Source organism: Balaenoptera physalus (assembly GCF_965194825.1).
Source record: "Balaenoptera physalus genome assembly, chromosome: 3".
Classification (NCBI taxonomy): Eukaryota; Metazoa; Chordata; class Mammalia; order Artiodactyla; family Balaenopteridae; genus Balaenoptera; species Balaenoptera physalus.
Window position 1 is genome coordinate 145,695,662 of NC_138890.1, and position 27,239 is coordinate 145,722,900.

General features: G+C 44.4%; 1 protein-coding gene across 1 annotated transcript in view; it reads right to left on the minus strand.

Annotated features, from left to right (window-relative positions):
* Positions 1-27,239, minus strand: part of EGFLAM (EGF like, fibronectin type III and laminin G domains) — a 163,946-nt gene that overhangs the window by 24,449 nt on the left and 112,258 nt on the right. The window contains exons 8-16 of the mRNA XM_082453703.1: positions 25,185-25,300; positions 24,270-24,588; positions 23,518-23,618; positions 22,170-22,270; positions 20,026-20,170; positions 16,814-17,003; positions 8,322-8,447; positions 6,962-7,205; positions 3,571-3,682 (exon numbers count right to left, since the gene is read on the minus strand). Of these exons, the coding sequence (XP_082309829.1) occupies positions 3,571-3,682; positions 6,962-7,205; positions 8,322-8,447; positions 16,814-17,003; positions 20,026-20,170; positions 22,170-22,270; positions 23,518-23,618; positions 24,270-24,588; positions 25,185-25,300 (1,454 nt within the window). The remainder of the gene's footprint in view (positions 1-3,570; positions 3,683-6,961; positions 7,206-8,321; positions 8,448-16,813; positions 17,004-20,025; positions 20,171-22,169; positions 22,271-23,517; positions 23,619-24,269; positions 24,589-25,184; positions 25,301-27,239) is intronic.

Consider the following 27,239-nt stretch of genomic DNA (forward strand, 5'->3'; position numbering starts at 1 on the left):
GCAGGATCTGTGTTCCAGTATGGCAGCTATTGTTATACTCACTAATGGTAAAGATAGAACCTCTTTAGGCCAAGAGAAAGGGAAGGCATGGCAGGTGGGAGGCATTCCTTGTTATCAAATACAAGGGCAGAGAAATTCTTTTCCAGGTTCTCAGAGAATTCCCCATTGTCAACCCCCAAAGGCTTCCCCTGCTTCTGGTCTTTTCAACAGCCTAAACCCAATGGCTGGGCTAGATAACAAGCTGTGTGTGAGACGTAATATCTAAACTCCTTTAAACATGAGTCTTAATTAAGCAAAATGTTAAAATGTTCTAAGATAACATACAAATTTGAGACCTCTGGGGATGAACACACTTTGGGTAACATAAGTTATTGTTTCCTTTGATTTATGATCAAAAGAAATACAAACAGTAGCAGCATTTAATTATTTAACAAATATTATTGGGTACCTACTATGTCCCAGGTACTAAGTGCTGCACAAACAACAGTAAATAAGAAAGCCCAGGTCCCTGCCCTCCAGAGGCTTATGCTGGGGTCAACACAGACAAGTGACCGGGCAGGTAAGATTAACCCTTTGAGGACTGTCCAGGTGACTATGGGTGCACCTGGCGGGGAGGGGGCATCGCATACTCTACCCCAGACATAGGGAGTGGGGAGGCGCACTAGGAAGAGTTAGAACTGAGAAAGAAACTGGACAAAGTCAGGGCTTAGAGGGCATGTAGGTATAGGGCAGAGGCAAGGAGGGATCAGATCATGCATGGATAGAAATGTGCACTTCACCCCAAAAGCAATGAGTTTTCAGCAGGAGAGAGAACAATCAGACTGTGTTTTAGGAATATAACCGGCCAGAGGGAGGAGAATGGATTTGGGGTCTGCTTGGGATGGAGAAGAGGAGACAGAGAGGAGGGAGCTCCATCTAGGGGAGCGCTCAAAGTGGCGGGGTCCAGCCAGGTAGAAGCAGAGAGGTCTTGGATTAAACAGATTGAACTGCCTTCCGTCAACAACCTTCAGGCAGCTTCGAGGGTTCTTATTTAACTAGCGGGGAGGTGGAGGGGGGTGGTCATCAAAGAAGGGCTTTCTCGAATTCTTGTGGCCCGATGAAATAGAGAGCCAGACAGGAGCTGTCAGCACACACCCCCATGAACCCATCTCCATCTTGTCTTTAAAATAAAATACTAGGAGGAAAGCAGGAAGGCTGCAGGGTCAAAGGGATTTCAGAGAAGCAGGCCGTTTTGAAAACGCTTGCAGTTTCTTGGTTGGGTCCAGCGAAAGGGACGGGGTCTCGTGGGGTGAGAGGCGTCCCTTTTGGCTGCCCATCAAAATCCTCCCTCGCCACCGGCCGGGGGATAAGAGGCGGGGCTGCAGCGGCCACGCCCACGCAGGACCGCAGGAGATAAACAAACAGACCCACCAAGGTGGGCCTGTTCTGCCGTGGGATGCTCTGGGCCTGGATCTGCCGCTTCCGTTTGGCTGCGAGTGGTTGGAAAACCTGAGCAAACGCCCTGGTTGGGTTCTGCTGAAGCCCTGGGAAGCACTGCCTTTCCTCTGAGTCTGCACAGCTTGGCTCACCTTGCGCTGTTGGTGTTTCTCAGCGCAGCCAGCCATCTGGCCTCGAGTGTAGCCTGGACACTTAGGGGCTGGGTTAGCCCCCAGCAGTATCCTCTAATCCCCGTCCCCACCCGTCTCGAAGCTCCAAGACCTCTGCCCCTGTCAGCCACACCTTTGAACACGGTATGTACGGACAGGACAGCTGGGGGGGCAGAGACCCCTGCGGGGTGATCTGATTAAGGTTTAACTCCTGGAGATCAAGCACTGGGCCTTCCCACTCCCGTCTCAAGGCAGCGTCACAAGAACCGCCCTCAGATGCACACAGAATAGCCACGCCTTCCCTCCCACATGCTTATACTGCTTTCCAGGTGGGCAGCCCTCCAGTCAGCTCCATCCGTTCAAATAGCCAATAGGGAGGACACTGGTTTTACCATATTGTCTAATTCTCATTCCCTGGCGTGGTAGTAACAGAACCCGAGGTGTGGTTTCTACCTTTGTGTTACCTCTTCACTGTAGGATCCCAATGGTAAATGCTGCCTCCTGAAGAGTTGCTTATTTAGAATCAAAGGCCTTAAGCCCACTATTTACAAACACACCCGTCCTAAGTTTTTGTTACTGTTTTACGGATGTTGGTAACTAGGGCCTAAAGCGATACACTGCTTTTTTGAATTTATATTATTAAGTCAACACACAGTCAGATCTATGCTTGTGAGCTTCTAATCTTGTCTTGGACTAAAGTCAGCTGTTAGAGTTTTCCGGATTGTACAAGAAGTGACTCCCATTCTCCCTTTAAAATCCATTTTCCTTTATTCGTCTCCCTTCCTTCTTCCCTGCTTTCCTTTTTTCCTTCCATCTTTCCTCCCTCCCTTCCTCTCTCCCTTCCTTCCTTCCACAAATATATATGGGACATTTTCTAAGGTACTTGCCTCTTGAAGCAGAGCCCAGTTTGTGATTCTTCTAATTCCCAAGGAGATCCTTGGTTCTGATAGGACCACCCACCATTGCTGTCCCCCAAGCTCCCTTCTTGACATGTGTGTCCTTCTTTCTTCTCTCCTCCTCAACCAAATACCTCTTACCACCAAGAGTCCCTTTTCCTTCCTTTTCTTTTTACTATCAATTCATTTTCTTATCAGAACACCCACATTCATCAGTCCCCCCTTTAAATCTGTGATGCACAAAATGAAGACTGAAATGTAATGAAAATCCTGGCAAATCTAAAGTCCCCTCTGTTTTAGTTGTCTGTAAATTTCGTGTGTGTACAGAATTGCAGTAGGTTATAGTTTAAAGCAAATTTCTCTTATGGCTCCTTAAAAATGTCATTTTCCTTTGAACATGACCTTGGAAATAAAATCATGGATGAAAGTTATAAACTTGAGTGGAAATTCTGAGCTCTTGAGGTTATTATGATAGTACACTATTAACAATAAGTAAAGCTACAAAGTGCTGATCATATGCCAGGTTCTGTGGTGTTTTATAAATACAGTTATTCTAATTCTCACAACTCTATAAACATCATTATCGTTACCACCATTACCCCATTTTTTTAGATGCAGAAACGCCAACTTGGGAGATCGAGTGACTGGTCTGAGTTCTCACTACTGGTGAGGAATGGAGCTAGATTTTGAACCCCGTGAGTCTGGTTTCAGAGTCTGTGTTCTTGTCAGCTCTGCGACCACCCCATCTCTGGCCCTGCCTTGGAGTTGTGTTCTGAACTACCTTATACACCAACATGAACAAAGGCAGAGGTTGGGAGGCATGGAGGTAGGCAGGCAATTTTCTAAGCACTACATTTGTATTAGCTCACTCCATCCTTCCAACCACCCTATGAGGCCCCTCTTATTATCATCCCCATTCACAGTTGAGGAATTGCAAAGTTAAGTAACTTGCCCAGTAGGAAGCTTGGTTGTTAGCCCAGGTAAACTGGCACTGTGTTTAATCATTATGACGCCATTTTCATCTCCAAGACAGGACGGAAATAGTAACCCCATTCACATAAGCCATCAGGAGGTGACGTCCTTCTTACCTCCGCCATTCCCTCCACTACCTTCTGCGTATCCACCTGTAAGATACCATTCTTCGCTGTGCGAGACACGTGCAGCTCGTGCCAGTGACCCAGGGTGAGGGGCTCTTCACTCCTGTTGAAGGAAGGAAACTGAGCATGGGTTAGCATCAATGGCGTTAGAAATAATGGCCACCAATCTGGCTCACATGAAACGTGCCAACCTTAGGCACCTCACTCTCTTCAGCAAAAAGAAAAACCTTCATTCCTTCTTGGTAAACACCGCAGTGCTAGCTCCATTTATTGGACCCCTTCATGGAAGGAGTAAGTATCTCACTTATCATTTTACTTATTCCTTACAACAAGTCTGAAATGGGGGTAGGATTAGTCTGGTTTTCAAGATGAGGGGGTGACATGAGGCTAAAGTGTGATCAGAGTTGCATACAAGCTTTGAAGAAGAGAAAATTATATAGGCTATGATGCAAAACAGATTCCTTGATGTACTGATGTCTGTAGCATCCTCTGAAATGCATAAAATATAAGATGGATGGATGGATGGGGAATATAAGGATAAATAGATACATGATAAAGCAAATACAGCAGAATGTTAATTGTAGACTATAGGTGGTGGGTATAAGGATTTTACTGTACAATTCTTTCAACTTTTCTATATGTTTGAAATGTTTCATAATAGAATACTGGGGGGACAGTTTCCATGTTGTCTGATATTGTGAAAAGGATTAAAAGTACTTTAAAAATTCAGTTATTAATTCAAGATGGAAACACTTGAAGTTTAAATAATATTGATAAGAGTTTTACAGCGAGGTGTGTAAAAGGGTATAAGTATTGCATTTGTGTTTCTAAAGATGTCTATATAGTTCCTGGCCTTCACTGAACCTCCCTATTATTTTCTGGTCCTGGATCATCTTTAGAAACCCACCAGGAATACCAATGGGCACAATTATTGAAAGGTCTCCACCCCCTCACTTGATTTTTTGCTCTGGCAAATGCTTTTGCCATTTGTCCTTAGCAATTAGAATTTAATCACCTTGGCTCAATCAATATGCAATAAAGATCTTGTTCAGCAGCCCATCTCCATAATAACTAACGGCGCCTGAGCCTGTTGTCGTGTAGAGGTCATTCCCCGTCGACACGCTGCTTCCCTCAGCAGAGTGATACTGATCGTGGCCATCATGAGCTCACTGCAGTTGTCTCAATTTTTGAATCAAGTTCATCATAAATCAGACCACCTTATCCTTTTCCTAAAGTTAAAATGATTTGGCCAATTCCGCAGCTTCCTGTAGTTGAGTCTTTCGCTGAATTGTCTTAATGAAGCAGGAAGTCTTGGAACTGGTTTTCAGAATAAACATCTTCCAAAGGGCCGTCTGAAACACTAACCATGATCGGTGTTGTCAGTTACATTGGAGAGGGGATGGCCCAGGGGAGCAGACGGTGGTCGGTTCCTTGGAATCTCTGAGTTCTTGCCTCCTTTTCATCACACCTAATACTAAAGAATTCTTTTTCCAGGTGCCTTTCCTGACAGTCAGGGAAGCAATAACTTATGTGAAAAAAAATGAAAAACACCTCTTGTCAAAAATAGAAACAGAATTATGAAAGAGGGAAATGCTGGACTTCTAAGGTTCCACTGTGACCCCATAGCTGGAGCTGCCACTGTTGAGGTGCAGGGGGCAGGGGGCAATCTGTGCAGGACGAGGGCTGAGGAGCCCCGACCCTCCCCAGCCCTTTCTGTTCATTCCTTATCCAGGAAGAGGCCATTTGAAAGTACAAGGTGATATTCAAGGTGTCTTCCTTTCTCGACCTGACAAATAGTTCTAAGTGAATTGCTTAGACTGTTTTGCATAATCATATGTAAATTGAATCAATTAAATACCCACCAAAGTTGTCTTGAGACATAGGATGTTCTTGCATAACCAGAGGTACAGAAGTGTTTGTCCAGTCCCCACGTGGGAGGGCTCACTGATGTGTAGGAATTCAGCCCTTAAGGACAGAAAAGAACTGTCCTTTTAAAGAACTGTTGAAACCTAATGCAGTAAGCACTTCCCATCAGCCATGAAAGATGATCAGCAATTAAGGGCAACGCATGGCTATAAGATCTCAGCGACAAACTCTTTCTAGAAATGACAGTCTAGCAATATGAATTGTGATTCAATACAGCCCGCGATTTCCTTTAAAACAACAACAAAGACTAACCGATTTCCTGCTGCAGGGCACTGTTGAACAAAACACCACAGTGTGTTTCAAAAGCAAAGAAATCGCCAAATGTAGGAACAAGAGGCATACCTGCATTAGATTAGCAGGCCTCCGGCTTGAAGGTAAAAACTATCATGGGAGGAACACAGTGAAAAGAGGGAGACATAAACAAGTAAGAAAAATATCTGCACCTCCCAACTGCAGGCTCTGAGGGGTTCACAAAGATACTGCCACACTGTATGGGAACAATCGATCTGCTAAGTCAATGAGTAGTACAAACTAGATAACAGAAGGAAAGTTTTGATAACCCAGAACCAAATCTGCAGACACCAGCAAGCGCTTTAGAAGCACTTAGTTACTCCATGCTATTGAAACCAGTCATCACACAGCCTTCACGAGCACGTTGGTCAGGGAAGGGTCTTTGCAGTTGCTGGTGATTTGCTATCAGCTTCTCTATACGGAGAACAATAAGAGCCATGCCAAATAACTAGTTGCCACCAAAGAAATAAAGCAAGAGGAAAGTTAAAATTTAAAGTGAGGCCACCCCAATCTATTGATGCATAGCAATGAATGATTATGTGACAATTATGTATTTATTCACGTATGAGCATGTGTAATGTAATGCCACAATGTGTTCACTCAATGCTGGTGAAGAAGTAGGTGTCCTTTTGAAATCCTCTTAATCTAATGGAAACAACTTGTTAAGCTTCTATCAATAGGACGTTTGTGGGAAATAGGGCAGATGAATAATAATTTGATGTTTTTAAGTGATTGTGGCTCTGATACACACTACTTCCAATGGACAAAATAAATAAATAAATAAATAAAGTGAGGTCACCAAGGAAATTTCTGTTCATTACATTTCTATTGGTACTTTTTAAACTAGTTGTCATATATTTGCCCACCAAGTGATGCTCTGAGCAAGGTACTGATTGACAATTTATCACGTTTCTGCTGATTGCGTTGCATGATCTTAGGTGGAGAGGACTGGCTAGTTATTCAAGAAGAGGAAACCTTGCCAGCAGGAGAGCATGATCTCTGGGAAGCATGTCATCTGTATGAATCAGGACAGGTTTCGGAAAAGATAACTGTGTAGGGAAGACAGGAAGAGAGCAAGCTGGTAGATGACAAATTTGTCTTTCTTCAAAGTGACTGTTGTCTGGCTTTTGAGGGGAGGGGGGGCCCTGACGGTCTCAGCCTTTACCTGAGAACACCAGTCCCAGAGCCGCAGTCAAAGCGGAACTCCACGTGGCCCCCTGCCATGTTGATAGACAGGAAGTCTTTGCTGTCCGTGTCATAGCTGTACAGGAGGACGCCGTCATCTGAGTCAGGCCAAAACGTGATCTCAAACTCCATGAAGGAAAGGTAATGCCTGGGCTCCAGCGGCCACGGTGTTGCAGCGTAGGACCTCAGAGACTCTCTGAACTGAGGAACGGTCAAGGTGAAGGCTGAAAGAACAAGCACGTGGTTAGAAATCCCTCCGTGCCAGAACTAGCATCTTCTTTTCCTCCTGGGTATGGAACTAAACTCTATTTCTCAGCTGCTCTGAAGATAGGTGGCTGGTGTAGCTGAGTTCTGGCCACTGGAATGTGGGTGGGAGGAGTACACAGAATTCCAGGTCTGGCCTCTAAAGCTTCCCTCCCTCCTCCACTTGCTCTGGCTTCCTCGCCTGCTGGCGGGATGCAGGACTCAGTGGAGGACGCTAAGGCCCCAGCAGAGCCACTAGAAGGCAGGCGTCTGCGTCCCTGAATGACTATGTGGAGCAGAGCACGCGGCTCCCACGGACCTCCAGTGACGTGAGCAGGGATCAACCTTTAGTACGTTAGGCTACAGAAATACGAAGGTGGTGTGTAACAGCTTGGGCTTACTCTGACTCTCAACGCCCTCTTCTAGGTGACAAGAAATTTGAGATTACACAGTGTTAAAAAAAAACTTTTCCCCGGGATGGTGTCTTAGGGCCAAATCTGAATCACTGGCAGAAAAGTTAAAACATGTTCAACCCTGCTTGGTTTTTCCAAAATCTTTCAAAATTTCCATTATTATATGTGTGTATTTGTGTGTGTGTGTGTGTGTTTATATGTATGTATACATATATGTGTATATATATAAATATCAATATATACAGTATTGAGAGGTAGAATAATTCAGCAGAACAGTACAAAGAAAAAAAAACATCACATTGTTAATGTTTCTGTGTGTGTACCTTCCCAACATTTTCTCTGGAACCATCAGATATTCTAAGGAGCCTGAGCTGTGAATGCTTCAAATTCTGACACAAACCACACAAATATAGGCTTTTCAAAGCTATTTGAGGGCCAAGATGAGCCCACCAAAGCCCGGCCCAGGAACATCTTAAAGAGAACTTGTCTTTGGCTGGTTTGCCACTCTAACACTTGAAGACACTCCAACCTGGTTAAAGAGAAGATTCTCCCATCCCTCCCAACAAAGCAACATTAATCCCATAAAAATATATGGGACCTTGCTAAAAGTACATTTATGAAAAATTACATCAACATGAATTAACAATGCAGACAGAAATCGCCATCAGCTTGCTTCTTTCTCACCATCTTCACAGTGTCGACCTCTAAATCCCAGGGGACAGAGGCAGATGTAGGAGTCAGCTTTGCTTGCTGTGCAGGTGCCACCGTTGATGCAGGAGGCTTCATCACAGATTCCACTGCTGCATTCCCCTAAATACAGAATGGGAATGACAAAGCCCGATTCATCGCGTGAGCCAGTCCAAGACTGAGCACGCCGACAGCTCACGATTCTGAACAAATACAGTTCACGCCCCACTCCTATTGATTTGCTCCTCTGCACAGCTGCAAACCAGCTTTCAGGATAAGTGGAACTTCCCTTCATTTTAATTTGATTTTGGTTTACTCTTTATGAAGAGCCACAGGGACCCTTTAAAACATGGTGGACACAGTAAATCAAATAATAAATTACTGGGCGATTTTATGACCACTGACAGGGATGACAGAGTTGCTTCTGCCTGTGACTCATCTCGCTGTTGTTCTCACAAGAGTGTGTTACCATCCCTCCAATGTCAGCAGAGTGTTTATGTTAAAAGCGTTCTCATTTGTTTGGCCCCAATTACCTTAAGTGCTGCCCGCCTTCTTGGTTGAACGTTGGGTCAAGCAAGATAAGCACAGAAGGAGGTAAGGAGCCTTGTCGAAGCTTATTAACTGGCCTGGACTGTCAACTCCGCTGTCTGGAGCAGGGAGGGGCGGGGGGGGCTCCATGATACCTTAGCAGGGGGCTCCAGAATCTCTACTTCTAAACTCAAGGTTACAGTCTTATGAGGGACAGCAAGGTGACCGGAAGTAAAAAGTGCTGAAAGGTTCAACATCAGATGGGTTAGTTCTCTCTACCAAACACACACCAGAGAGACCCGTAAAGGGTACACTTGGTCATTTCCAAGTGTAGGTCACCAGATGAAGTGAAAGCAAACTGACTTTTCCTGGTCTGCTTTTCTTCCTTTCCTTTGCTTTCCCTTTCTTCTTGTGTATAAGAAAGAAATGAGGCAGATGGGCCACAACCTGGCCCAGAACTACAAAGGTGAGTCCAAAGCCCTTTTTCTTGGGATGGAGGCAAAGTGGGTGCATCTCTGGTTGAGCCGCGAGGGGTCCAGCTCTGCGTCGCACAGTCTCCAATGTGACACCCGTGGGAGCTGGTAGCCGCCCCCCTCCCCCTCCCCCTTCCCCCCTCCCCCTCCCCCCCGTGAGATGAGGACCCCCGCCCCCCGCGGCCTGATTGTGTCATCTCAGCAGGTGAGTCTCTCATCCTTTCATCATCAGTCATCTGTTTTTGTTGAACGGATCCAATCTTTTCTTTTCCTAAAGCCTCCTCGGGAGGAGGGGGAAGGGCTTGGCATACTGCGTACCCAGGAGAGGAGACCCCCTTCAGGAGCTGATAACAGGATTTAATTACAGCCCTTCCAGATGGCTTGCCCCTCCAGCCGGGTGGGCTGGCCTCTATGAATTCCAGCTGGGGGCCACTGGAAGTTCAGGCAGAATTGACGGTGGTCTCTTTTTTTTTTCAGCCACAGCCCTGAGAACATTGCCAGCAACCACAGCCTCCATAGAGAGGCCAACTTGAATTTAGAGAGCCAAACTCTCACAGGGCCCCATGCTCCACCGATTTCTGTGGGCTGGGAGGCTTTCTCAGAGAAGGGCTGGTCCCACAGGAAGAAGTGGAGTCCTTGGCTTATCTTAGATACACATGGGAAAAATTATTTCACAAATTTGCTTTGTAACTATTTATTTTTTATAGGTGGGAGTTGACGGGGAGGGGGGTTGAAAGCCAGCCAGAGATGTTTACTTGATGAAAGCAGTGTTTCAGCAAGATTGTGCTGGCAATGGTATGCAAGATAGATTGTGAGCCATGGGGGTGGGAAAGAGGAGAGAAATCCTATGGGGAGGTAAACTGCGGCTGGAGTGGGTGATGGCAGAGGAAATGGAGAGAAAGCGAACAATCAAAGATGCACAGGGCAAGCAGGAGTAGCCAGCTCATTCTAGAAGTTGAAGGTGGAGGAAGACCGCAGCATAACCTCCAGGCTTCTAGCTTGGAAGACCGAAAGGAGAGTGGCAAGAGGAAGGAAACGAGGGAGGCTGGGAACAGGACCTGGCTTCCAGCAAGCAGAGGAGCTGGCTTTCGTTCAACTTAAGCGTAAGGTGATGGTGGAAATATCTGCTGCTGAGCCCTTCCTGCACACAGGTGAGGGCTGGAGACACAGCAGCAAGGTAGGGGCGACCCTGATACCAAGAACGTATGCGCTCCTTGAGAGAGGACAGGATGGAAGGGCCCCTGGAAATCCCAGGGCACCAAAGGAGGGTGAGGAGCTGGCAGAGAAGACAAAGGGGGAACAGATGAAGGACACAGAGGACCCAGACAAGGTGGGTTCCCAGAAGCTCAGGGGAAGCAAAAGCCAAGAGAGAAGTCAAGTTAATACCGCTGAGAGGTGCAGGAGGGGTTTGCAAAGAGAGAACCTTCACAGCTTCAGGAGAGCAGCTTTGTTTTGCAGTGGAAGGCAGAACCCCATCACAGGAAGTTCAGACAGGGGGCCTGGAGGGTTGTTGGACTCAGGTTTTGAAAGAAAGGAGAGAAGTCCGCAGGGTTCCCGAATCAGAAGGGTCCAGGGTCACGCAAACATGGCACTGGTTGAAGCTGGAGAGGACCTGAGTGGGTGTGAATAAGCTAGAGCAAGGCGTCCATGAACTTTGATGGGGAAAATCTTTTATCTTTATTTTCCATGATCTCTAACCGGACTTGAGTATTTCCCTTACTTATTAATGGAGGCAACGAATCTCCAGTATTAGCAGTTCTTGTGAATTGTGCCCAATGGACCTGAGAATGGGGTGAATTACTTTCCATTTGTTACGGGTATCTCAAAACATCACTTATTCTCATCACTCCTTTGACAGCATGGTCGTTATTGTACCCACCATTGAAGAATCCTGTTCTTTAATACTTTATAAAGAAGCACATACATTACTATAATAACAGAACTTTATTATATAGCTTTATTTCAATATAATTTTTTCCTATCATGTATATTTATTATCTGCATTTGAAAACATCCTTCTGAGAAGAGGTCCATAGACTTCACCAGACTGCCAAAGGGGTCCATGGCATACGAAAGCCTTGGGTTATTGAGAAGTGACAACCTCGGCAGCAAGGTCCCAGGAACATAGGGAAGGATGGGTACAGAGTGCTGATGAAAAGGTTAGTTTGAGAAAGGAGAGCTCTCAACTCTGAGAGTAGGAGGAAGGAGGTGCCAGATCATGTGTACAGGGCGCTGGCAGGACCGCATCATCAATATATAAAATAACTTTTATTGACACTGATACTTTCTATACACCAGCCGTTAGGTAAGTTTACGCAAGATGATGAAGTGAGGGGCAGGAGAGAGATCAGGCTCCCAAGGAGGGAAGAGAAGGCGGAGTGGAATACACTAAGGAGACCATGGGCAGTGAGCAGTCTCCCTGCCCCTCGTCCCCCAATGCAGCGCAACAGTGAGGCTTGTCTACTTCCCCTCCTAAAGATCTGTCAAGTGTGTCACCACTACCACCCTGGATCAAACCACCATCATCTCTGATCTGAACAGCCTCCCAGCTGGTCTACATGCCCCCCGTGAAGACCCTTTCCAATACGCTGTCTATAGTCAGAGAGATCTTTCCAAAACACAGACAAGATCATGAGACCCACCTCCCCTCATACTCCCACTGGGACAGGCCATTTCCTCTGCCTGGAATGCACTTCCCTCTCATCTCTGTTTTTTAACTCCTACTCTTGCTTCAGATATCAACTTCACATTACAGCCTCAGAAATGCTTTTCCTGACCCCCCAGCCCATAAATCTCCCTATTATACATTAGGATTGCACTTCCCCTTTGTAACACTCCAAATTGTAATTTTACATTTATTTGTGTGATGTTTATTTGATTAATTTGGTCTATCCTAGGGAGAGTTACGACAGGAGGGATGAGCTGAGATCCTGTCTTGTTTATTGCTTTATCTTAAGCACCCAGTGCTGTGACCAGCACAGGAGCTTAAATAAGTATTTACCAAGTGGAAGAAAGAGTAAGAGAGTGATAAGCCGTAGTGAGACCCGTGGCCCCTGCAGACCTCATGAGTCTCGAATAACTTGGGAAGTTGGCTCTGTGACACTGCAGGGCGGGGATCCAAAATAGGATTGGAAAAAATGAGTGGTGGTGGCTTAGGTGGAAATAATAAAAGAAACGTCTGGGCCAGAGAATACAAAATTTTGCTGAGATTGCTGACTATTCTAGAATGTGAGTTCACAGAGAAGCCAATAGCTGGAAATAATTTAATGAAGGAGATGAGGTGGGAGGGGTCGAGTAATGAAAGGCCCCTTGGAAACAGGTTTCTTGGGTTTGGGGAGGTGGGACAGAGAAAAAACTGTGGCTGAAGCCGGCAAGGCCAAGTTAGAGATCAGAGGGAGGAGCCATGACTCGCAACTGTCCTCACTCTCTTCTGGAAGCCTGCGTCTCCACGGGAAATTCACCGCTGCTTCCAAGAGCCCCGTCTCCCCCATGGTGAGACTGCATTTAAGTTATAGGAACTTGAACTTCAAGAGGACTTACTCAAAGGAAAGAAAATATGGAGGTGAGGAAGGTTAGCCAGCCCTGTTCTTGTACCCCAGGGGGGAAAATGGGAAGAAATGGAAAAAAAAGGCCATGTGACCAATGCCTGCCACTAAGGTTGACAGAGAGCAATGGAATAATCCAATAGCTGCCCCCAGGGAGCCCAGAGCCAGCAAGGTGGGTCCTCCGGGTTCATGTGCTCGACGGAGAGGTTAGTATTGTACCGGGTGAGAATTTAAAACGCTGTCAGAAATTGGTCCTTACTCAATTTTGCAACTTCTTAACTACCTGTCAGAGATTACAAGACTGCCAGATCTGTCCTTCAAGGCTGTTTCCCTGTTATTTCAATGAAGAGAGAAGAAACAACTTACACCCTGTGGATTGGTAGAGTCAGAATATTAATAATAATATCAACAACAGGAAACATTTACAACGTATTTGCTATGTGCAAGGCTTTATTCTAAGTACTCTATATGCACCATGACTCATCAGGACAAAATAGTCTTATGAGGCAGTTACTATTTATCGATGGGGATATTGAGTCTCAAAGAGGTTAACTGACCTGCCAAATCCAGGCAATCTGCCTTCAGAGTCCAGACTCTTCAACACCACAGGAGACTTCTTGTGGGCCTGCTGGTTCTCACCTAACCACAGCGGGAGCCTTTGTAATAGCTTTAGTCACTACTGTTGATTGTTTGCTTTGACCAAGTGATCAGTTGAGGGAAAAAGTAACATAGGGAATAACAGGTGGAGAGTAATGTTTTCCTTTCAAGTAAACTCCATCTTTTGTAGTTTTAACAATGATGTCACCTTTAGGAGTGAGAAAAGTAGAAGGAAGCAATTTGAAACCAGTTTGGGAGCCTCTGATGTGGCAGATGTGGTTAAGAGGGCAGGCACTGGTGCCAGAATTGCTGAGGTCACCATTTACCAGCTTTACCACCTACTAGCTGTGTGACCTTAGGCAAGTTACTTAACTGTTCTGAACCACCAGCTCTCATCTGTAAACACTAAGACTAATCATAGCACCTACTTTGTAGGAATCTCGAGAAGATTAAAGTAGTTCTGAATGGTGGCTACATGTAGTAGGTGCTCAACTAATATTAGCTACAAAACAAAGAAACAAAACAAACAAACTGTACTTGGAGTCATGAAGATCGAATCCTAGCTCTGACTCAGGAATGGAGAGAGGGAGGAATAGGATCATATGTGGTAAAGCAAATGCAGCCAAATGTGAATGGTAGAAGCTAGATCGTGCGCACGTGGTATTCACCATGCGTTCTTTCAAAATGACATCTTGAAGATGGAGAACAAAGAGACCCAAGAAAGGAACTTGCCATTTCTTTCAATAACAATGTCATATGAGGATGTGATGCTCAGAGTTGTGGCACCATCTTGGGATTATGAGTGAAAAACAAGACAACCACTGAGATACCAACCCAGAGTTCTAACATCATTGAGTCACTGTTAGGGACTGAAATGTGTCCTCCCAAAATTCATAGGTTGAAGCCCTAGCTCCCAATATGACTGTATTTGGAGACAGGGCATTTAAAGAGGTAATGAAAGTTAAATGAGGTCATGTGAGTGGTCCTAATCCAATCTGACTGGTGTCCTTATAAGAAAAGGGAGAGGCACAGGATTCAAGCACAGACAAAAGGCCATGTGAGGGCACAGTGAGAAGGTGGCCATTTGCAAGCCAAGGAGAGAGGCTTCAGGAGAAACCAAACATGACAACACCTTGACCTTGGATTTCCAGCCTCCAGAACTGTGAGAAAATAAATATCTGTTGTTTAAACCACCCAGTCTGTGGTATTTTGTTATGGTGGCCCTAGCTGACTAAAACAGTCATTGAATTAACCAACCTTAGAATTATCTATCTGCTGCCTTCAGTGATGGAATAAATGTCCTTATTTCTTTAAAAACAATCCTAGTCTTTTCAACAAATGGTGCTGGAACAACTGGGCTTCCACATACAAAAAAAAAAAAAAAAAAAAAAGAATCTAGACACAGACCTTACACCTTTCACAGAAATTTACTCAAAATGAATCACAGACCTAAATGTAAACATGAAACTATAAAACTCATAGAAGATAACATAGGTGAAAACCTAGATGACCTTGGGTAAGGCAATGAGTTTTTAGATATAACACCAAAGACAGGATCCATGAAAGAAATAATCAATAAGCTGAACTCCATTAAAATTAAAAACTTCTGCTCTGTGAAACACAATGTCAAGAGGATGAGAAAACAAGCCACAGATAAGAAAACATTTTCAGAAGACACATCTGATAAAGGATTGTTATCCAAAATAAATAAAGAACTCTTAAAACTCAATAATAAGAAAACAAACAACTCAATTGAAAATGAGCCAAAGATCTTAACAGATACCTCACCAAAGAAGATATACAGATGGCAAATAAACATGTGAGAAGATGTTCCATATCATATGTCATCAGGGAAATGCAAATTACAACAACAAGATGCCACTATGCACCTATCAGAATGGCCAAAATATGGAACACTGACAACATCAAATGCTAACAAGACTGTGGAGCAAAAGGAACTCTCATACATTCACGGCGGAAATGCAAAATGATACAGTCCACAGTTTGGTGGTTTCTTATAAAACTAAACATACTCTTATCACATGATCAAACAATCACGCTCCTGGGTGTTTACCCAAAAGAGCTGAAAACTTATGTCCACCCAAAAACCTGGATGTTTATAGCAGCTTTATTGATAATTACCAAAGCTTGGAAGCAGCCAAGATGTCCTTCAGTAGGTGAACAGATAAATTGTGGTTCATCCAGACAATGGAATATTATTCAGTGCTAAAAAGAAATGAGCTATCAAGCCGTGAAAAGACATGGAGGGAACTTAGATTCATATTACTAACTGAAAGAAGCCAATCTATTAAGGCTACATAATGTATGATTCCAACTATATGACATTCTGGAAAAGGCAAAACTATAAAGAATATAAAAAGATCAGTGGTTGCCAGGGGTTGGAGATGGGGGGGAGGAGATGAATAAGCAGAACACAGAGGAATTTTAAGGCAGTGAAAATACTCTGTATGATACCATAACGATGGATATATGTTATTATACATTTGTCCAAACCCATAGAACATAAAACACTATAAGTGAACCATAATGTAAACTAGGGATTTGGGGCAATTGTGATGTGTCAACAGGTTCATCAATTGTAACAAATATACCACTCCAATGGGGGATGTTGATAATTGGGGGGTGGGGGGCTACGTGTGTGTGGGACCAGAGGGCATCTGGGAAATCTCTGTACCTTCCCCTCAATTTTGCTGTGAACCTTAAACTACTCAAAAAATAATCTTAATTTAAAAAAAGGAAAATAGAAAAAAAGAAAAAAACCACAATCCTAGTTCTGCCCTATTTTGGAGAAGTTCTTTAACTTTTACAAGTCCTAGTGTCTTCATGTATAAAATAAGTATAATAATAATTTCTACCTCCTTGAGTCAGTACGAGGAGTAAATGAGAGGGCATCAAGAACGTGTTTGGCATGGTGGTCAAGAATCGGAATGTGGCCATTTCTTTTAGAAGCAAAGAGTATACGAAAGATCTTTCTACATTATTGTGTTGGTTCTTCCACCGGACTGGGTGAGGAAGGGTGAACGGGCTGAACTGCTGTTGCCTTGTCAGATGAGACCAGGCTACGTTTCATGAAGAGGGCCAAGATGGCAGCAGGACACAACCAAGGGTTTGGTGCACCCTTGGTCTTATTTACCACGTCCGAGTGTTCAGATTCAAGGTCATCACGTCTTCAGAGCACCAACCTCACCCCTCAGGCCCACCTCCCTCCTAAAGCTCTGCATTAACCATCTGCCTAGGGTTGTAGCCCATGAAGCTTCTCCCCACCCTGGCCCAAAGCAGAAAGGCAGTCCCACGAGAGCATCCCACCCACTGGGCAACCACTTACCCACATCAGCCCCGCTGAGTGCCTTCCCCAGAGGCCAGGGCCTCAAGTCCATTCTCTTCCCATTAACAGTGAGTGACTGTACACAGCCTTGAAAGCCTTGGTTTGTCCCCGCTGCTCTCACCAACCAGTAAGCACGGGGAGCCCCACCAAGATAGAGAGGCGTCCGGAAGGTAATTTTACTGTACTGGCCCTTTAAGAAAGATGGAAACAGTAACTTACTACACAAAGTCAAAAGCTAAAACACAACAGATTTTCATGAGGGACATGGTTAAGATGCAATTTATAGCGCCAGTGTTTTCTTCCATCTGTATTTAAGTCATTGTCCTACTGGAAAATTAAACCCACGGTTACCATAGAAAACTCAAGAGAGCTTCTCAGAGGGCTGTCTTTCGAGAAGGGATGATTTTGGAACCTAGAAGGGAAGGGAAGGTGGGTTAGAGCCAAGAGCAACCCAACAGGCAGTGGACCATGATGGGCATCCAAAAAAAAATTTTCTCTTTCCAGTCCTGACACCAATTTACTGTGTATCTTGGACGGGTCATAGGGCTATTCTGTGTCTCAAAAGGTGATAATACTAATTTTGTGTATACGTGGGCTAATGTTTACCCTTTTACTGTCCTAGTCACCTTTATACTATATCCTGCAAGAGGCATTTGTGAGGGAGAGGGAAATTGCCAAGACTGAGTTGCAAAATATTTTGAAATTTGCTCATGGATACAATTTTTTTAAAGTGTTATTACAGCTAAGTAGGAACATTTCCAATCTTAGACTAAACCACAATCTGGATTGTAGATTTTGAGGTTACAAAATACAGAGCTGAACATTAGGTGGGACAGAATTAAGGTGCTCTTGGTTATTTGTTATTTTTATTGCAGAAATATCTCATTTGCTTGGACTAAAGGGTATAGATGGCGGTTGGGAAAAGGTAGTTATAAAATGCCTAGAATGTAAGTCACTGAAATGTAATCTTTATCCTTTATACTTTTGTTATCAATAAGTAAAACATCTAATCATTGCTTTATCTTTTCTAATGAATAGATAAGAATCATTTGTAAATAGTATATTAAATATGAGCTAGACAGCTTTAAAGTATTTACAGTGGATTTTAAGGATTAGTTATTTGCCAGCCACTGGCATATAGCTTTCGTTAGATGAATTGAGTGCCCTGTTGGCTTATTTCACCAAGATCCTCAGGATTTACTTCTTCTGGATCCCTTCCTCACACTTCTGGCCCTATTCGCTGATCCAGGACCACAGCAGGAGCCCGACAGCTAAATCCTTTTCTCCTTTTTTGGAACATTAAGTGCATCATAGGGGTGGGTACCTCCTCTGAAGCTCCCTTCACAACATCCCAGGCAATAGTCTTTGAGCCTAGCCTTTACCTTCCTGTAATGAGGGTTGTCTTTGGGCCTCTGGAGGCTGCTTTGCCTGCCTATGCAGAGAACTGGTGGTATCCTGGAGTTTGCTTTCCCCTGGCACAGCCCTTAACAAGTTTTAATGGGTGCTTAAGTGTGAAAGTCCAATTCCCTTGCTTTGGGTTGGCATCACTCCGTGGTTCTACTTACACTCCAGAGCTCCCCTGTGGGATCAGGCTAAAGCCAGATCCTGATGAACTTTGCCTGAGATCTAACTCATACTGACTTCTGCCCCTCCCCCATTCATCTTAATCCCCTCTCTTACAGGTTTCCTGTGGGATCCCTTTCTTAGTGCATAATTTGCATAAGACTCCTCATCTCAGGTCTGTTTTGGGGGAACCCTGACTTAAGACAGAGTCACTATCTCTTGAGACAGTTTTCTCAAACATTCCACATCTGCGGTCCTGCTTATACAACTTGCTTAGCAAGTCCTGGTAGTAGACAGGCAGATGTTGCCCTGAGTATCCACAAAATTACATGCTTTTTGTAATTAATGCTTACATGCATTAAAATCATATACTCTGAAGACAATACTCTTCGAGGATTAGAGTCCCTATTAGAGCACTGCAAACTACACACATAGGCACCAGAATAGAATAGGATTATCACCTCCATTTTCCTAGATGCTATGCCTCTATTAATGCAGCCTATAATTTCTTTAGCTTGTTGTTATCACATGGCCCTATTTATTAACCTTTATTGAATTTCTTTGTGTTAAACCATAAGACATTTACACATGTGTTACTTCTGTTACAGCTTCTCCACCTGTATTCATGTTAGTACTTTGGACCCAAGTTCAAAGTTTCTTTATTCCTATCAAATTTAATTTTAACCATAGTAGGCCTATTGTTCTGGCATTTATGTGATTCTGCAGTGCATTTATCCCATCTTTCCCTTCCTTAGAAATATATGAATATCTGCATATATGATCTTCCTGGATTCACATTCACTATATTTGGACTTTTGTTCTTTTGGAACCACTGGGATTCAAATGAATGAGATTTATTTTTTCTATTCTTTTTTTTTTTTTATCAGCAAGTCATGACCCTTAATATAACATGTCTTGTCAGCAAAGAATAGTGAAGAGTCCAGGCAAGGAGAAAGCTATACACATACACACAAAGGCTTTCTTGCTACTTTTTTCCTCAGAGAATTCAGATACCTGCTTGATTAGAATTACAGGCTCTGTTCCTTGGCAGGTTGCTAATCCCAACTGTTTATTCTAAACACAGTCCTAAAGTTGCTCAGAGCGTGACAAATATGTGAATACCTAGGTGATCTGCTGAGTAGCCCAGCAGTTACACTGCTTTGCCACTTCCTATAATCATGGCCCCAAAAAGGTGGATGAATGGATTACTCCTGAATATTGAACCAAGTGAACCTTTCGGGACGATTTTCTAAAGCCACAGGATTGCAACACCTCTGCCTTAAAAGCAAGCTTTGTGTTTGGCACTAATAATGGCTTCAATTCTTCCAATATGGGCCTTCCTCCACCCCCTGGCATCGATGTCCTTGTAGAAAGAGAACATGTCCCCGGGCGCAGAGCTTACTGCACGTCCCTGTGCACCCAAGGCCAGGATGCTGGCAAAGTCCTCCTCCTCCTCGGTAGATGTGGGATGGCCACGTGCCCTGAAAGCCCACCTAGAATGGAAAGCTGGCAGGGGCACATCAGAGCCAGGTTGCTTGGGTTTGCCATGAAAAGCAGCCCATCTTCCAGGGCTGCCACCTCTCTGCAGTGGGACCCTGCCAGGGTGCTTGTGGTGCGTGCTGGGCAGGGGGGCAGGGAGTGAGGCTCACCTGGGACTGGCCTGTCACCGGGGTGCCGTTGTTCAGCTGCAGCAGCCCGTTCAGCCCATCTCTGTAGAGCGTAACCGTGTGCCAGCCCCCTAGTTTGATTTTGGTCTCACTTACGATGATGGCAACCCCAGTTCCACAGTTAAACCTGCGGGGGAAGAAAAGGAAAATTCTTAGATCAACCAGTTCATTATGTTTTCAGACCCCATGGACATCACTTCCAGGGGAATGGCTTCTTTGAGAGCCAGTCTGTTCAGAGTTAGGTTTACAAATATCAAGAGCTGTTTAAATCTACACACGGAAGAACTAGACGCCTCCTTCCCTGGGACCACCTCAGCCTGGTTGTCTTTAATCTGCCCATAGAACCTTTCAATGTGGGGTCTCCTTTAACCCAATTTTCTCTGCAGCTTAGCTTAGAGAATCCTGGGCAACTAAGATCTTCCCTCTCCTTCTCAGCAATGACCAGATGCTGAACATGGACTCGAGGTGCAGAGAATTAGAGCTTGAATCATTCTGCTTCTGGGGATTTCTCTGGGGACTTCCCACAACTCCCAAATGACAGGCTCAGTGATGTTAATAAAATGTGAAAAAAACCCCAAAAAATCAAGTCTTCACAGTCATTTTGACAAGCTGGCCAGCACTGCCATCTGTGTTCAGCTGGGCCTGAGTGCAGGGATGGTTTCCATGGGAGTCTCCAGCTCAGAGGGGATGTGGGTGGAGAATGAGCATTCTCAGACAGTTGCATTATTCTTGTTTTTTTTCCCAACCTCCGTATGGCCTGGGGTGCCCTCTGGTCACTATGCCTGACATGTAGGATTCTGACCTTTTCCAGCCAACCTCCAACCAGCCACCATGCCACGTCCGCATGGGTTCTGAGGCTGTCGGTGGGGAAGGAAGCATAGCGGGTGTCGTCCTTATCAGGATGTGCCCTAATTGCAGCCCACTTCTCATGGCCTTCCTTTGTCTCCTGACCCTCAGTGGAGTGGAGTGGGGTGGAGAGGTTCACCTTGGGGGGGATCTCAGAATCACGCAGTAGGAGTTGCGGAGATGGAGAGCTGCTACCAGCAAATAACCAGCAGGGCTAGCGGGAGTCAATCAGATCCTCCAAGGGTTAGATCCGCATAAGGTCAGGGCCACTGCCCCAGATCCCGCTGGCTGACCTCAATCTCCCATCAATGAACGCATTTAGCAAAGGATGCGGGGACGGGGGTGGGGGCATTTTCTACCCCACGTGGGATGCTTGACAGTCTTATCCTTCTTAACCAAAAGTAATCTTTGTGCTAAAATAGTCAAAAGACAATCATGGTTGGTGCTTAATGAATGCTTTGGCTACGGGTCAGGCACTACTCTAAGTACTCTTATGCTTTAATGCATTTAATCCTCACGGTAGTCCTGCGAGGAAACATGGGCTCGGAGAGGTTAAGTCATCTGCTGGCGGTCGGGCCGCAGGAGAATGGTGTCATCAGGCTCTTAACCAGCGAGCCATGGAGAAGCACCCAGCTCATCCCCATTGGTTGTCCTCAAATAGGTGCCGTGTGCACCTCCATGAGGGTGGTTAAAACACTCACACGTCCACAGAACTCTGCATGCAGAAAACCACACATAAACCAAAGGTGGCTTCCAAGGTGCGCTGGGACACAAATGATCAGGGCAGAGGAGGTAAGTCAAATAGTCCACCACAGCCCTGAGGAAAGACGAGGATGGGGTCTGAGCCTCCGGAAACCCTTAGGAGGCTATGAGCTCCTCTCCGGGCTCCGTGCTGTCAGCCGTATCTACCACAGGGGGCAAGGAGGAGGTGCCAGCCTTCTTCCCATCGCATCGACCAAAGCTCCAGGAGAGAAGGGACTCCATCGCTTTGGCTCACTGCCGCATTCCCAGGCGCTGCAGCGGTGCCTAGTACACTGTGGCAGCTCAAGAAACATTTGCTGGTGAATGAATAAATGATTACAAGGTTCCAAACTCAAATCTGAGGGGTAACCCTGCAATCCTGATACCCCAGTATTTAGTAAACTGGCCCATGCTCATCTTATACACACTGTTCCTTTATTTACAGGGATCCATTGTGTATAGATTTTGTTCACACTATAAAAAGGAAAACGTAACGTAGGGTAGTATTAAAAATCTGAGGGGTTTTTGGCAGGAGTTACCTGAACTGGAGTGAGCGCTGGATGACAGCCAGGGACATGAAATCCCCCCTCCCGTGCTCATTCTCCCCGCAGTAGAGCAGTAAGCCATCCTCCGCCTCTGCCTGTTATTATAGGAACGAAAGGCACACGAACAGTGAGCACCTCTTCTTCCATAAAGGGCCACCTGGAAACACTCATGAATACGAAACTTGAGCATCTCCACTGCGTTCCTATTTACGAGCATGTGGACTCCAATTACTTCCCAGTTCACTTTCAATAAACAAAGGGCAGCGATATAAACAGTGCGTGAGGAATTTTGCAGTGACGTGAGAGGAAGGTGGCCCCATATCTGACCCACTCTTTACTTGGCTTCATGGATCCACCAGCAGAGGTTCTGGGAAACCATGTGCACAAAGACCGCAGTCACACAGGGGCTGCTCTCATGCTCATCAAATTCTATTCTCACCAAAGAGCATTTTAGTTTTTCTTTTCTTTTTTTTATTTCCCATGCAAATTTGCTTCTTTCCTTCCATTAGGAAAACATGACAATACAAACAGCCCATGGACTAGTTTAGTTTTCACCCATGTTGTCTGTCCTAGACTGGGACAGATCATCTTTTGGACCCTCAACACTTTGACCGTGACCTGAAGGGGACTTGTTTCCATATCTCCAAACCTTTTCCTGTCATCTGAGATACCCAAAAGAATCACTTTAAGCTGCAGGCAATGAATTCTGATCCACAGCTGATTCAGATCAGAGAGCATCTATTGGGCCCTCACTGTGTGCCAGGGTTGCATATAGTCATTTTTCTATCTGTTCAGTTACAGTCGTAATAATGAACGTTGTTTGGGCTTCCTTTAAAAGGAATTTTGGGCTGGAGAATGCACTTATACCTTCTGAAATCCTGGCCTGAGAAGTGTCACTATTATGAGTGTTGACCGAAAAAAAAACACACAACCTAAAAGTTGAGAATTATGTTTTATTTGGTGGACTTGCTGAGGACTTTAGCCCGGGGAACAGTCCCTCAGAGCTATCGGGCTTAAGTCCTCAGCAAATTTGCTGAATAAAACATAATTCTCAACTTTTAGGTTATGCATTTTTTTTTCAGTCAACACGAGCAACATGTGTGGGACCCAAATATTCTTCCTGGGAACCTTCAGGCCAAACATTTCCATAGTTCAGTAACATACAGAACACACCGTCCCTTTGCTGCCGCCCTTGAGTGTGTAAGTGTGCCCATCATTCTCACTAACCTGTGAATGGGTTTACCCCCCTGCTTCCTCTCCCCCTCTCCTCCTCCCTTTGATGTAGCACACTGCTGTGTTAAGGTGTCCAGTAAGCACTCATCAAAGGATTAATCCTTCTTACCCTAAATTCAAGAGTAATTTGAAATGCCTGATAAGAGTTCTTCAAAGGTTCAAAGGTTACATAGGAGTGGCCAAAGAACTGAGGATACTGTATAACAATATCTGAAAAGAGAAAAAGACAAAATAAAAGAATGCTGTTTCCTCACTTCAAATGCAAAAAATCAGTACACACCATGGCCTGGATGTCATTAAGTAAAAACCCCTGATAGTCTGTTAAACCTAGCTTACCATCTTCTTCACTCTACTCTGATAATCCTGGGGACTTTGAGCTTCTGAAATTCTTAGGGAGAAACTGGATCTTTGGAGATTGTTACTTACCACCCTAAAGAGAAATCAATGGCTTTAAGGCCACTGACACCTGCTTTCTAGCTGTACATCTGTGTAATATAAGTTGGCTCAATTATTATCCTTCTTAACCTTCACGCACATGTTTCTGCTGCATTTTCTTAGTAGAGGTGTGATAAAAGTAAACCCACCCCCAAGATGCCATCAGGATGATTTATTAATTGCTCCAAAAGGACTACATGTTTGGCACATATAAGAATAGGGCTGCTGTCTAACTAGAAGCAATGGAAGTTGCATCACATTTGCCCTGTGTAGCTAACTAGCTAATTTAATGACTAAAACATGGGAGAAGGGGCTGATCTTAGAAAAAGGACTTGAAGGAACCACGTGTGGATGCAAAACTGCCCTCTGGCTCCCAGTAGGGCCAACCCACCACCATGTTCCCCACCCCACCCCCCAAGGGCCTACCTTCTGAGCAGCTCTCACCACCTTTGCCCAGGTTGCAGTGGCATCGAGAGCCCCCCCAGTTGTAGTCATTGACACAAAAGCTGTCAGCAGAGCAGAGAGTTTCATCACAAGACACATCAAAAAGCCTTGGCATCATAGCCACACCATTCTTCCCTTTCCTCTCCACTGGAGTAGGCTGAGGAGCTACCTCAGTCATGGGGAGAGATGCTGGGGTAGGGGGGACAAGCCTAGAAATGGTCATTGGGTTCGATCTGGGCGCCATCTTGGATTCCACCCAAAATTTCTTATTCCCTTCTTTGATAGCAGGAAGCGGTTTAACCTAAAGACAGAGAAGGAAAAGAAGTTCAGGATTAACACAGAGCACAGTAATTAGATCGCCTTATTTATAGCTGACGCCTAATACTTGAAAATATAGTCACTTTTGATATTTACCAAAACCTTGGGATGTACAGAGGGCAAATAGTGCTAACTCCAGTTTATGGATAAAGAACTTGAGGCTCAAGGATTTTAAGTACCTTCTCCTATACTACTCAGAAAATCAGTGCTAAAGCTGATATTATGTGATTTATTATTATTACAATATCACAAAGATGCATTTACCTTGTCAAGGAATTGTTCATTTCCTTATAAAAACTGACTTTATAAAATTTCACTTGGTGGGAATCTAAATACGTTTCGGCCAGATTGTGAAGTCATCAGGCAGGAGCTGACTACAGAACATCAGCATGGCTGGTACCTAGTTACTATTAATTTACGATCACCTGGTGCCTAAGAGTCAGAGGAAATAAATGTGTCCAAAGCAAATGAGCCAAGTTAAGTAAGTTTCAAGTAAAACGTTAGTGGTCCATTGACTAAATCACCTTGTTCAGCAAGGAAACAAAAACACCCAGGTTTTAAAGCAGTACTTTTCGTTACCTCCTCAAAGGAAGTATCCAAATCTAAGTCGTCTTCATATACGTCATCATCCTCGCTGACTTCTGTGTCGGTCATATAATGGGGTCCGTAGCTCCCACTTCCTGATTCCTCGGCGCCTTCACAGAGAAAAGCAGCACACCGCAGTCAACACATGCCTTCGCTGCTCCCTTTTTTATGCTAACGCAGCCACATACAGAGCTGTGCTGAATGGATGGAGATGTATCGGAAACACACAAGGAATTCAACACAAAAGAGGAAGCAGCACTGAGCAAAAAATATGAAAAACATTTCATCTCATAAGTAATCAAGGAAATGCCTGTTAAAACCAGAAGGAGCTGCCATTTTATACTGACGAGACTGGCAAATACAAAAGTTGGGCAATAAAAAATATTACCAAGGATGGGACCAATGGAGACTCATACTCTGATGTTAGGTGTGTGAACCGGTACATCCCCTTTGCAAAACACTTAGAAATATTTAATGAAGTAGAATATGTTCATACCTTTTGATGCGGCAATGTCACCCCAACTTACAAAATCTGGAGAAACTTTTCCACATGTGCAAAGAGACATGTGCATAACACATTCATAGCATCAGAATTTGTAATTGTAAAAAAACCCAACTTTGCTATTTTTATAATATCAAGTAATACCCCAAAAATCTATCAACAGATAATGGATAAATGAATTATAGTATATCTATGGAACGGGATACTATGTAACACAGGAAATGAATAAATGGATATTTAATGAATCAACATGGTTTAATCTCACAAGATTTCATGCAAAAAATGCAAGTTGCAAGGAACATATCCAGTTTGATGCCATTTACATAAAAGTCAACAGCAAGAAAAACTATATATTATTTAAGGATATATATATACAGTTGTCCCTCTTCCCTTGGCATCTGAGGGGTGGTTTTGGTGCAGGACCCCCTCAGATACCAAAATCTCCGGATGCTCAAGTTCCTTATATAAAATGGCAGAGTACAGTCGGTCCTTGGTATCTGCGGATTCTGTATCCACGGACTCAACCAACCACGGATCAATATGGACGGCTGACTACATTCAAACTCTTAAGAAAAGTAACGCAAGGGCCAAAAATACGTGGGAAAGGTTAGAAGAGGGATATGAATGAGGTGTGACTCACAGGGGCCTTTGATAGTACTCTATAATATTCTACTTGTTAAGATAGATGCTGGGTACCCATTAGTGTTCATATTATTTTTATATATTATATAAAAACATAAAAGTAATATCACATATATATAAAAGTATATATATATATATACTTTTGACGTATGAGATATTTCATTAAAAGTTCTTTAAAATAAGAAAGAGACAGTATACTAGAGCAAACACTCCCACACCCAGGAGAAAAAGGGGCCCTGGGTGGCATCTTGGAGGTCAACCATTTCCATACATCTTAGCAGGACAACAGGATCTTTCAGAACTGGAAGGTGGGCTGAGAAAAACTCATAGGGGACAATACAGGGTATTGTTCTTTGGGGGATGGTCAGATTAACATTTTTATTCAGTTGTCACCCACAAAGTCTACTGACCCACAGCAGTCCTGACTTAGGCTAGACACAGGAAGCCCTACCCCCAGGATCTGAGAGTCTTTCAAAGTGCTGCTCCATAGCGCCCCCATTTCCTCCTGGTGGCTTTGGGTAGGCACAGGTACCAGCTGCCTTCTCTAATCCAGTCACACCAGGCACCTGGCTTTACGGCTGTAACAACTCTGGCAACAGAAACTGACTTTTGTAGGTCATTGATGCCCATTAGTTATTGAATGATTAGTTAAAAAAAGAAAAAAATGACATTAAAAACATAAATTGAACTTAAAGACAATTCTGCTTTCAGCATAAGCTAAGCCAAACACCTTTCTCACAAAAGCAAACTCACCCTCTTCTAAGCAAAGAGCAAGCAGATTGAACACGAAACTAAAGGAAATGTCAGAAAGGGAGTGTGGGATGCCTGCTCAGGGGGCACGCTGCTGACCGGATATCTCCTCCTGCACCAGGAAGAGGGAGACGTGGTCGGCAGGTGATCCAAAG